Consider the following 13,317-nt stretch of genomic DNA (forward strand, 5'->3'; position numbering starts at 1 on the left):
CAAAATGTAGACTCTGTAAATCTAACACTAATAGAAAGTGAAATAATGAATGACAATGAGCGAAGTAAAATAAAGCAAGAATGCTATGGCAGCATTAAAAAAAGTAAAATGGATTCATTTGTTGTTAATGCAAATAATTAATCTATAACAAAACCTAGTATGATCAAGTTGTTGTTATTGATCTTGGTTGGTTCTGCTTGGTTTTTTGACGTGATAAGAATGAGACCAGAATATCTGCCATGGCAGGTGTGTCCATTGGATGGCTGGTGGAGCACACAAGGGGCCGACTGAAAGAATTGCTCCATTGAACAGTACTCAGAGAGGGGGAAACTTATGGGACTTAACAGCATACTGAATATGCAAGGAGTGCCCCAGGATAGACAGAGATGGTGGAGCCTTGTTTGTACTCTAAGCAACATCTAATGGCGTGGGAAGGAAGTCTTCAGATTCTTCCTAAGTTCATTCGATATGCACTTTTGACAAATTAAATTTTGTACTTTAGTAACCAGCCTTTCTACCAGTAAGACCTAAAACAAAGGAGGTGCAACCAGCCAAATGCCATGATATATTGAGCTAATGATTTTTGCCACCGTTGGGTACCATATATATCAAAGTCTTCTGCATTCCCTTGTAGTTTACTACACAGCTATCTTCCCCCATTAGAAAGGTCCCAGCCACCCATGGATTCCTACAGCAGAAAAGAAAACAAAGCAGTCTTCAGAAACAAACTAGTTGCTGCCTGAAGTGTTTGATTTCCATACATAGCACCTTGTCTCTCTCTGACTGAAAGTTATAATAATGGGATGAAAATCAATCACCAGGTTCACCTAGGAGCCTTGAAGCAAAGACAGGTTTAAAAGACCTTCTTTCTTTTTATTCTTTCTCTCCCTTCTCCCCCCCACTTGTAAATAATTTTGTGAATTAATCATCTGTGAGAAGGTAGGAAACAGGGGCAGCTCCAGGCACCAGCACACCAAGCGCGTGCCTGGGGCAGCAAGCCACAGGGGGCGCTCTGCTGGTCACCACGAGGGCGACAGGCAGGCTGCCTTCGGCGGCATGCCTGCGGAGGGTCTGCTGGTCCTGCGGCTTCGGCGGACCTCCTTCAGGCATGCCGCCGAATCCGCTGGACCGGGGACCTCCCGCAGGCATGCTGCCGAGGGCAGCCTGCCTGCCATGCTTGGGGCAGCAAAATACCTAGAGCCGCCACTGGTAGGGAAGGAGACAGGACTTAGACTCTAAAGGACAGGTTGGTGATGTTTCTTTAAGGAAATGTATGTGAATGATACATAGCCCAATGCAGTTTTTCCAGCTGAGTAAACAAGATTTGCTAGGCACCCACTGCTAAGTCTGTGTTTATTAAAGTGCTTCATTCCAGTTGCCCCCAAACAAACTTCTCTGTAGGCATGTAGGTTTTTCTATGCTTCACAAATGGGTATTGCCTTTGAAGCCAAGAGTGCTTTCTTACTGTCTGTCTCCCTTTAATTCCACAAGAGGCTAGCTGAAAGATGACTGCTTCTCAGGGGATACAAAAAAAAAACGGGTTTCAGAATTTCAGGGCTCATTTTTCTCTGTTTTGAGAGGGCTGTTTATTTGTTTTAAGTGGTTGTTAGAAGTCCTCCATTTTTTGCAGTGTTGAACAGTTTTAAAAAACACCATAAAGCCCTAACTAGTGATGATTAAACCCATTCAATTGACATTTACAGAATGAAGAACCAATATTTTCCAAAGACGGACGAAAGTTTTTCTTCATCCGAGCCATTCCTCAAGGAGGGCGAGGAAAGTTCTACCATATTGCCATGTCATCGTCACAGGTGAAACCTTTATTATTCATTGTCAGTGCTGACTAGAATATGCCATGAACATAATACCTGTGTTGAGACCCAAGATTAACAGGTGTGTTGTGAGCAAGACATGAGAAGTCATTCTTCCGCTCTACTCTGCGCTAGTCAGGCCTCAGTTGGAGTATTGTGTCCAGTTCTGGGCACTGCATTTCAAGAAAGATGTGGAGAAATTGGAGAGGGTCCAGAGAAGAGCAACAAGAATGATTAAAGGTCTAGAGAACGTGACCTACGAAGGAAGGCTGAAAGAATTGTGGTTGTTTAGTCTGGAAAAGAGAAGACTGAGAGGGGACATGATAGCAGTTTTCAGGTATCTAAAAGAGTGTCATAAGGAGGTGGGAGAAAACTTGTTCATCTTAGCCTCTAAGGATAAAACAAGAAGCAATGGGCTTAAACTGCAGCAAGGGAGGTTTAGGTTGGACATTAGGAAAAAGTTCCTAACTGTCAGGGTGGTTAAACATTGGAATAAACTGCCTCGGGAGGTTGTGGAATCTCCATCTCTGGAGATATTTAAGAGGAGGTTAGCTAAATGTCTATTAGGGATGGTCTAGACAGTATTTGGTCCAGCCATGAGGGCAGGGGACTGGACTCGATGACCTCTCGAGGTCCCTTCCAGTCCTAGAGTCTATGACTCTATGAATCTGTATGGCAAGGTGTCTATGGAGAATTTGAATTCCTCTGACCATAAGGATGAATACCTTAAATGAGCTAAATGCTAGTAGCATTTCAGGCATGCATAGGATGAACAAGAGTTTCAAATGATGCAGTTTGCTTAGATTTATAATTAAAAGGTTGTCATAAACAGATAGCTAAGGGTTAATGTCTCTTTCACCTGAAGCACCTGACCAGAGGACCAATCAGGAAACCGGATTTTTTCAACTTTGGGTGGAGGGAATTTAGTGTCTGAGTCTTTTGTCTGTCTGCCTGCTTTCTCTGAGCTTTGGAGAAGTAGTTTCTACTTTCTAGTCTTCTGTTTCTAAGTGTAAGGACAAAGAGATCAGATAGTAAGTTATATGGTTTCTTTTCTTTGGTATTTGCATGAATATAAGTGCTGGAGTGCTTTAATTTGTATTCTTTTTGAATAAGGCTGTTTATTCAATATTCTTTTAAGCAATTGACCCTGTATTGTATCATCTTAATACAGAGAGACCATTTGTATGTATTTTTCTTTCTTTTTATATAAAGCTTTCTTTTAAGACCTGTTGGAGTTTTTCTTTACTTCAGGGAAATTGAGTCTGTACTCACCAGGGAATTGGTGGGAGGAAGAAATCAAGGGAGATCTGGGTGTTGGATTTGCTAGCCTGATTTTGCATTCCCTCTGGGGGAATAGGAAAGTACTTTTTGTTTCCAGGATTGGGAACAGAGAGGGGGAGTCACTCTGTTTGGATTCACAGAGCTTGTGTCTGTGTATCTCTCCAGGAGCACCTGGAGGGGGGAAGGGAAAAAGGATTATTTCCCTCTGTTTTGAGACTCAAGGGATTTGGGTCTTGGGGTCCCCAGGGAAGGTTTTTCAGGGGGACCAGAGTGCCCCAAAACACTCTAATTTTTTGGGTGGTGGCAGCAAGTACCAGGTCCAAGCTGGTAACTAAGCTTGGAGGTTTTCATGCTAACCCCCATATTTTGGACGCTAAGGTCCAAATCTGGGACTAAGGTTATGACAAAGGTCTTCACATTTCAAGCAAAATTCAAAGAATGTCACTTTTAGGGTTTTTTTTAAACAAGCTTCTCCTCCATTATTCCTAAATAAGTGGCTTTCTCTCTGCACAATCATCCGAGTTTATTATCCAGAACCTATGGGCAGAAGAGGATCACAGGAAAAGACTTCCATCTATATTCTTTATGCTCGGCCCAGTTAATCCCATTATCGTCAATGGAGTTGTGCCAGAGATGAATCTGGTTCAGTATATTTAAGCATGTCTGCACATTCATAGCAGTACTTTGGGGAGAATGACAAATTAGTGATTACTTTTATCAAGTCATGGAGGAGTCACGAGGGCTTCATGTTTTGAGAAATAAAAATAAAGTTTTTTTAGTCTTGTTCAAGTGTCGTCTTTTCAGAAAAAAAGAAAACACACTTTTTTTTTTTGGCAGCCCAATAGCAGCAGTGATAACTTGCAGTCCATTACATCTGGTGATTGGGATGTGACAAAGATTTTGGCATATGATGAAAAGAGACATAAAATGTAAGTAAAGAAGTCGGTGTAAGTGGCAAACTAAACAGACTTTCATCTTTTAGGTCTAGCTCTAGAGTTAGCTAGTCTACAGGAGCCATCTTGAAAGCAGTTTGTGCACATGAACAGCTAGATGTACAGGCAGCAGGAGAGGGCTGGCTACGTCTGTTCGTGGCTTAATCTCTAGTTTACAATCTAGTGTTTCAATGAAGTCTTGCCTTGGTTTGTTCCCTCCCCTACCACTGACTTTGTATGTTTAATAATCAATCTCATTTTGATATTTGACAAACAGAAAGAAGCCCAGTTTACATATATATACGTGTGTGTGTTGCTATGTTTCTTCATCAACAACTTTTGATTCAAAATTTGAAGAGAGAGTTCTGTGTTCATTGACAGGCTTTGCTCTTTTTAGTCCTCCTAGTCTTGGAAAGAATTCTGTTTGACACACACAAAAACTATTGTAATGAACAAACATTTCTGCTTGGTGAACTGCCATCATGTTTTTACAATTTCCCTCATTTTTACCTTGATCCTTTGTTATTGATGTTCCAGTTCTTGGCGTGCTTGGCATTGCCCTAAATCTCAGCAAAATACCATAGAAGAGAGCACTCTGAAGGGGTTTCCAGTTCACATCGTGTGGAGTTGCTCTTTCAGGCAAAGTTTCAATGAGATGCAAGCTGCTGAATTCTAGACTTCTTAAATGTAAAATGATCTATTGTCTCCAATACTATCCCACATTGGCACTAAATAGCTGAGTCAAAAAGCATTAGCCCATCCTAAACACTGAATGATAATTACGGACCCAATTCTGGAAGGAGCTAAAAATGCCTGCAGTTCCTGTTGACTTCAGTGTGAGCTAAGGGCTAAGCTGGCATAATTACTCACATTGCAATTTTAATGACGTGATATTTGTGATTTGACTGCACAATATGAGAAATCTACATATTCAGGTGAGCCCAGTTTATAGGAAATAGAACTGCTGGATTGGATACTCCAGCCATTATGTTAGTCCGTCCTCCCTCACCCCCACTAAGACAATATCTGCTCCTGTGGGTCATCACCATCTTTGTAAAACTCATGGCCTTTGGCCCTCATGGAGATGTCAACCTGGACTTTGCACTCCAAATTGAAGTTGGCCACCTCTTGCATTTCCAGCTAATTCAAGGACCTGAAACAGTAACAGGTGACCTCAGAAAGCTGGTGCTTTCACTACTTATCAAACAGAAATGGAGCTGGCTACAGTGTCACTGTGACGCTTAGACACTGACATTCCTCCCAAGTTCAGGCTATATCTTCCCTAACAGTTGGAATCCCCTCTTCAAGCAGAGGCTCTCAATGGGTTTTTCAGGCGCCTGAAGCCATATAGTTGTTCAAAGAATTAAAAGTGATCAAATGTTATGGGAAAAGGGGTGGGTTGCTTTGTTAAAACCTCTAGTTAAAAAAAAAGTATTTAAAGGTACTGTGCATGGTAAAGCTTTATACCTTGTTGGGGTAACTTTTCTGTGGTGAAAAAAGAGGTCAAGTTTTCTTGCTTCATATCACTTAAGAACGCTTTTATTTTGCATAGTATGTATTCCCCACATATTACACAAGATATTGTTATCTTACTATTGACTTAATGCCATACTTCTTTAAAAACAATTACAATATTATGTATAGTATATACAGTTAACAAAACTTCATTAATGAGTCCTTGGTTTTGCTTATTCAATGGATGCAATACTTTTGCTGCTATCGTCTGTTGAAATGCTTGGTCATGTTCTCATAATTAGTTTCTGAGTGACACATCAGTTTTAAACACTCCACTTCCTGTAGCAATCCTATTCAGTTTTTTTTGGTGTAGTTGCCCTCCCATTCTAAAGTGTCCATTTCTGTTTAGAAACTTTTTTCAACAGTTTTTAACTATATTTCACTAAATTTTAGTAGGCACAATTCTCTAGGTAGACCTGCCGACCTGTAAAATTTAATAACACTGATACATACATAAAATGAACATTTTTGTTCAATATTTTCTTAATAGGTCTTAACCCTAAACCCTTTGGATCTGTTTTTAGTCTAAGACATTTTAATCTCTCTTTTTTTTTTACTTACAAAACTCCACCATATAGTTTTTGTTTTACTCTCTTAGTAAATTTTATTGTACATCACAGATAAACAGAACTTTTGAAAGGGATTTCAATGGTTGGAGGTTTTGTCATGTTTTTGAATGGTCGCTGCACCATTCAAAGTAGCTCTGTTATTCATAATTAATAACTTGTTGAAAGAAAAGAGAATTTGGTTTGCACTTTCAAATAGGTTTTTGGTGGTTGGGCTTCACTACAGTACCTCCTCATTTAACCTTGTAGTTATGTTCATGAAAAATGCAACTTTAAGTAAAATAATCTTAAACGAATCCAGTTGTCTCATAAAATTTAACATAAATGTGGGGGGTTAGATTCCAAGGAATTTTTTGGGGGGCAGACAAAAGGCATCATACTGTATACTGTACAGTACTGTACTCTACTATGGTTGGGAAGTGCCCCTGGCTTACCCCACACAGGCACAGCCCGCTGCAGGCAAGGATGCCGGGAAGCACCTTTGCAGCAGCAATGGCAGATTCCCAGGAGAACAGGCTCGGATTTTGCAGGGGATGCTCCAGGCCCACCTCTTCCTGTCCCACCCCCACTCCACCTCCTCTCCAGAGCATGCCACATCCCTCCCCCCAAAAGTCCTAAGCACCACCAACCAGCTGTTTGGCGGTGCTTAGGGCTTTCTGGGAGGTAGGGGGAGGAGCAGAGACACAGGGCTTCCCTGCTCCTGCCCCTCCCTCCCAGAAAGTCCTAAGCACGAAGTGCTGGGAGGGAGGGAGAAGAGCGGAGAAGCCCCACATCTCCACTCTTCGCCCTCCCTCCCAGAAAATCCTAAATGCTGCTAAACAGCTGTTTGGCGGTGCTTAGGACTTTCTGGAAAGGAGTGGGAGGAGCGGAGATGTGGGCTTCCCCGCTCCTGCCCCTCTCTCCCAGAAAGTCCTAAGCATGAAGTGTTGGAAGGGCGGGGAAGGAGCAGGGAAGCCCCGCGTCTCCACTTCTCCCCCTCCTTCCTAGAAAGTCCTAAGCACTGCCAAACAGCTGTTTAGCTGCATTTAGGATTTTCTGGGAGAAAGAGCGAGGAGCAGAGACTTGGCACTTCCCCACTTCTGCCCCTTCCTCCTAGAAAGTCCTAAGCGCTGCCAAGGAGCTGTTTGGCGGCACTTAGGACTTTCTGGGAGGGAGGGGGAGGAATAGAGACGTGGGGCTTCCCTACTCCTCCCCTTCCCTCACTGAAAGTCCTAAGTGCCACCAAACAGCTGTTTGACGGTGGGGGAAGCCTGGGAGGGAAGGGGAGGAGGTGGAGAAGTGGAACTTGTGCAACGCTCCCTTGTAAAGTCACTGCTCTTCCACGGAATCTTGCAAGCAGGCAGCCAAACGACGTTATAAGGGAGCATTACATAACTTTAAACGAGCATGTTCCCTAATTGAGCAGGGACGTAACATTGAAACAACGTTAAGTGGGACAACGTTAAATGTGGAGTTACTGTACTTATATTTACAGCCACCTCCCCCAACTGTTTAATTCCCCCCAAACTCTGCAGTGTTCATTTGTGCAAAAGCTACTTTTAACTTCACACTCTTTCCTTAAATCACTTACTTATTTTCCAGTGACACATTTCTCAGCTGAATTCTTTCAGCATCTCTAAGCTTATTTTTCAATGTTTTTTTCCACTTGTTTCTTAATGTAGTACACTTTGCTTGCAAAGCTGTGCTCACTAAATACAGTCCTTGAAGGATGGCTGCTTTTTCCTTTGGAATGATGCAAATAGGCAACAGATACTGTTTTCTCCCTGACCTTTCAGGAATTGTTTCCATTTAGTTTATTTCCCTCTTTACAACTTTCATTTGCTTTTTATGCCTTTTACACTCATCCCTTAAATTGACACATTTCATTTGTAAAGTTTTAGCCACTAGAAATAATCCATGTGAAACTTCTGCCTTGATTCGGGTTTTCTTTGCCTTAGGGAAAAAAGAAACTAAGAACTAATTTTTCATGGCTGCCAATGGGTCCTATTTTTTAACATTTCAGTGACCTCTTCAACAGACCTCTGCTGTGCTCTGCCAAGCATTCTTTTACATGGGTATTTAAAGTACCTGTCTAATATCCACTTTTATTTTGTTTTTAACATGCCTTGTTAGACTGCACAGCATATGCCTTATGTAGCTCTTTGTACTCTTCCACCCCATTCTTTTCTCTCTCAGAATTTCCCACGTAATGGTTAACTGTTTTACTTCTCTACACAGGGCTTTTACTTCCAGGATTAGTTCCTGCAATAACAAGCTTTTTGCTTCTCTTTTCTGCATTTTTTGTTTAGCACAATTCGTTGGCTTTCCTTTTCCAGCCAGTCTCCCCCAGTACTCTCTGGGAAATCCGTAAGGTTTGCCCTTAGATTTAACCTACTGCTCCAGTGGCCAGGAAGCCTACTCAAATGTAAAACTTTCCAATGGCATTACTAAACTGAGGGGTGTGATCCTTGACAGTAGAGCTATCTGTATAATAAACTATATGTTCCTTGCTCCGGATGAATTGATCCGATCTGAGTCCCAGCACCACTATGTTGGGGTGGCCTCTGAGACATCATCATACAGGTCCCCCAGAACTCAGTTTGACTCTCGTCTTGATGCTCAGGTTTCTTTATTTCACATACGGAGAAGCTTCGCTGAGTTGATTAGACTTAAACGTAGAGGATGGGTACAGGGTATACCACACATCCAAAGTTACACAGAAGGCTCCGTCCTTTATATACCTTTACACACTACATTGCATCACATGTTTTGGGATTGGCTTGGTCACTTTGCTGGAATGCTCTGTCTATTCACTGTCCATGTACAACTCCTGACTTATTGTATTCATTGTTATCTTGTCCACTGTAAATGGTTCCCTGTGTGTTGCTCCCCTATCTTAGCTAGTAAAGACATTCTGTTTCCATTCCAACCTCCTGATCCATTTACCTGCCTAATCCTGTCTCCCAAGAAATGAGGCCTCACCCTTGTCGAATTACTGATGTCAAGCCAAGCCTGCATACCTGAATTCAGGGGGTTGTGCATGGAGCGTTTTCCCCTTGAAGCACAGCTGTCATATATACTTCAGAATTGAAATTTTTTTTGTTTTTGTTTTAAATTGCAGTGCAGTTTACCAAACATTTCCTTGATTCTGTGCTGAAGAGAGGTCCCTTCTGACTGGTTTTCTAATTCAGGGAAATGGGGAAGTCACGTATTCTTGCAGTTTGCTTCACAAGATGAAGGAAATGTTCAAAAGACGGGTGTGAGGATGGAGATGCTGTTTAATAACATATTTGTAAATCTCCTTCCAAAACTCCAATTCTCACTACTGTACTTTGTATTTTTAGTTACTTCCTCAGCACAGAAGATTTACCAAGACGGCGACACTTATATAGGTATGTTTTTTAGTCCTTTCATAGAGATCATTTTCTAGTTATTCCTCTATGAATGAGGTCATTACAGAAAATGGATTGTGCCCATCATTACTGACATTGTTTATTCTCCGATTGAATCTAAGGAATAAATCTGAGCATGTCACCAAGTGGGAAAGGAGTTTGCAACCAAGTTTGAAATGCTTGAAATTTGAGCATTTTCTCATTTCATTGCCAGTTAGAAATTGGTCCCATGCTAAAGCAAATGGCACATTAAAATGGAAACATTTTCAAACAAAATTGTTATGTACTGCAAAAAGTTGCATCATTGCATACATTTGTATTTTTCACAATCATGTTTCTGTTTGTATGGAAATCTAACCAAACCACAGAAGTGCTGGTACTTGAAAACAGGCAGAACAAAATTGTTGAACATTTGTGAATGTTTTTCTGCAATTTCATGTGGCTCCAGTATGTTCTCAATGATGATGTAGTAGGTAAACAATGGTTAGCTTATGTACATGGTATCTATAGTACAGCCAATAAAAACATTGCTGTGTGGGAAGGAGAAAGGAGTAAAGAATAAAAATTCCATCCTAGAAAGTGCTTGTTTCAATTGCCAAGAGGCTTTAGACTCCAGCCTTATTTTTTCTCATAGAATATTTCTAAGCACTGGAAAATGCAAATTTATTAATTCTCACACCCTGGGCCGGAGGGAAGTTTATTATTCCCATTTTACAGACGAGGAAACGGAGGCACATACTGACAGTTAAGTTTGTTGTATTCCTCTCCTCTAACATCCTTCTGTCATCCCATCTTGTGGTATTTTATCCTGCCTTGGAAGCATCCACAATGAAGAGAAGGCTGGCAGGGGCAGTGCTAGCTTCATTTGATACGAGATTGTCACTATATTTACATCCTGCAGTATGATGTAATGGTTTTTTCTCTCAGATGGGGAAGAGACTACAACAAACTGAATTACCAGTAATTTAATTCTTAAACCTCTGTATTTGCCTACTGCTATTCACACAGCTTTGTGAGGAGCTAGGCTGCTTTCAGCATTTTTTAATTAAATAAATCATGCTGAGTCTGTTTGGGCGTGAATAAAACTCAGTGTGAAAGCTCAGTTCAGGGAGAATTCTTCACAGGAAACGGTGGCACAATTCACATTGCTTCCACCTTGCCGTACCCCACTAGCCTTTAAAGGTGGCTCATTTAGTGAACTGTCAAGAACAGAGCCTCGACTTATGTAAATTGTCATAGCCCCATTGAAGCCAATGGAGCTATGACAGTTTATATCGGCTGAGGATCTGGCCCTCAGTTTGTGAATTCTGAGTTAGTGAGTCACACTGGGATTCCGCTCATGAAGAAAAGCGTGAGCTGGAGAGAACACAGGAACAGGAACAGGAGCCAGGGACAACTGTGTGATGACCCTAGCTCTGCCACTGACCGTTCCTTTGGTCTTCACACAGCTGCCCTGCTTCAGTTTTGCTACCCGTGAAATGGAATAATAATCTTGACATGCCTCACAGAGGTGTTCTGAGGATCAGTTAGGTAATGTTTGTAAAGCATTTTGAAGTTGCAAAGTGCTATAGACATTCAAAGTATTATTTATTATTTGTTAATAAATGCTTATTTAGCCTTTAACCAGCATGGTGCTCTTGAGCACACACACAGGCCAAATTGTATACTTCAGAAACAAAGCCGGGAAAACATGATCTTTTCTTTCTACCTGGATGTTGTGGTTAACACTCCACGACCCACTCTTTGAATGTGAAGGGAAAGGATTGTCTATGAGGTAGCCACTAGCAAGTCAGAAAAACTGCCTCTTAAAGAAAAGATGTCTAGTTCTCCTTTGTCTGCAATAAACATCATCTAGCACAGAAATAATCCCTAGTTTCATGTCTATTCCCTGAATTAAAATGTGTTGTCTATATTGAAAGTTCAGTTGCATCCATCATTTTCTGGAAAGCTGTAGCATCTAACATAATCACCTGCCTTGCACAAAAGCCATCAATACCCTTTAATATCTTTTCAGTTCTGGTAACTCCTGCCCCCACCCTCCCACCCACCCAAAACCCCAACAATTTAGCAATTTAGAATGCCTAGTCTCTTAGTAAAGCTGAACAAGTTATATTCTTTTTTTCCGATGCAATGAAGTTAAAAAAATGTTGTTTCAAGATAACCCTCGCTCAGTTGACCTTCATGTACATGTATTAACTTTTTCAGTGCAAGCACAAATGGAAACTTCAACAGGCAGTGTCTGTCCTGTGATTTGATTGAAAACTGTACTTATTTCAGTGCGTCATTCAGTCACAACATGGAGTACTTCTTACTGACCTGTGAAGGTAGGTTTATTTTATTATTAAGGAGAGATTTTAGAGCAGGCAATAACCAAGCTCAGTATGTACCTTCGAACTGCGACCAGCAGCACAAAGGTCTGTTGCCTTCAAATAATCTGTTTTGCTTGATGATTTAAAAAACACATTTAAAGGAGGGAAAATCTTAATCCTAATTGAGGACAATGGTTCTCTCTAATTCAGGCTTCAGTGATTTCCTTGTTCCATTGAAGTGTGTTATATTGTGACATAATGAATTTAGTGACTATGGGTAAAATTTCCAGAAGTGCCCAAATCCCATTTTCTAAAGTGATTTGGGCACTTAAGAGACTAAATTCCATTGATTTTCAATAGATTTAGGCTCCTGATTTCAATGGTAGTTAGGCACCTAACCTGCTTAAGAGCTTTTGAAAAGCCCACTAGAAGCCTCCCTGCATCTTTATGCCTTAATTACCTTTGAAAATCTGGCCTTAAACACTCAAGTTACTTTTAAAAATGGGGCTTAGGCTCCTACATCACTTATGTGCTTTTGAAATTTTACTGGCCTGTCTATGTTTGAACACAGAGTTTTAAGTATTATTATCAAACATGGGTGAATATAGCACTACAGTTGTGTATGGGGGATTTTCGTTTGACTTTAATAATGTTCTGTGTACTCAATACCGTTGAATTACCTTTTTAAAGACATATTAGGAATAAATGCAGAATTCTATAACTTTCTAATGCAGTCACCACCTAGTTCTACCAAATTACATATAAACATAGAGCCAGATTGCAGGGCCCTTACTCACCTTGGTGAGCAATTACTCACACCAGTAATCCCACTGAAGTGAATGAGGCTGCTCAGTTGAGTAAGTGCTCACCAAAATGAGGAAGGATTTCACGATCTGGCTTCTCACTTTTTACTGTGGTTGCAGAGTAAAAAAGGTTCTTAATTCTGAGGAGTTTGTAATCCTATAGTAAATACGCAAGGACTAAGGGCCTGATTTGCAAAACCTCAGGCACCAGTGACCATCATGGTACATGCAAATTTTGTGTGTGTGTGTGTGTGTAAATATCCAGTTTGTGGGCACAGTCATGATGTAATTGTCCAAATGCAGTTAGGTGCCTTTTTTTTTATGTCAGCAGGCTCTCAGTCAGGATGTGAATTGCTCCTTGTCTGACTGTAAAGCACTTCTTATGAGCAGGGCCGGCGCTACCATTAGGCGACCTAGGCAATGGCCTAGGGCCCCAGAATTTTGAGGGGGCGCTATTTTGCCAGGTGGCTGCATGCGGGTCCGGTGGACCTACCGCAGTCATGCCGGCGGACAGTCCACTGCTGGAAAGGCTCCGGTGGAGCTGCTGCAGTCATTTCGGTGGACGGTGCGCTGGTGTAATGTCATGCCTGCAGCAGGTCCATCGGAGCCTTTAGACCAGTGCACCGCCCGCCAGCGTCACTGCGGCAGCTCCACTGGAGCCTTTCCAGCAGCGGACCATCCGCCAGTATGACTGCGGTAAGTCCATCAGACCCGCGGTGGGCGGCAAAA

At 41.6% G+C, this 13,317-nt stretch overlaps 1 protein-coding gene across 5 annotated transcripts in view; it reads left to right on the forward strand.

Annotated features, from left to right (window-relative positions):
* The window catches only part of DPP6 (dipeptidyl peptidase like 6), a 792,069-nt gene that overhangs the window by 721,242 nt on the left and 57,510 nt on the right, over positions 1–13,317 (forward strand). For all 5 annotated transcript variants that reach the window (XM_050940410.1, XM_050940409.1, XM_050940406.1 and 2 more), the window contains 4 exons: positions 1,704–1,811; positions 3,930–4,021; positions 9,429–9,476; positions 11,682–11,800. In XM_050940410.1, coding sequence (XP_050796367.1) covers positions 1,704–1,811; positions 3,930–4,021; positions 9,429–9,476; positions 11,682–11,800 — 367 coding nt within the window. The remainder of the gene's footprint in view (positions 1–1,703; positions 1,812–3,929; positions 4,022–9,428; positions 9,477–11,681; positions 11,801–13,317) is intronic.

The sequence above is a fragment of the Gopherus flavomarginatus genome, chromosome 2, assembly GCF_025201925.1.
Source record: "Gopherus flavomarginatus isolate rGopFla2 chromosome 2, rGopFla2.mat.asm, whole genome shotgun sequence".
NCBI lineage: Eukaryota > Metazoa > Chordata > Testudines > Testudinidae > Gopherus > Gopherus flavomarginatus.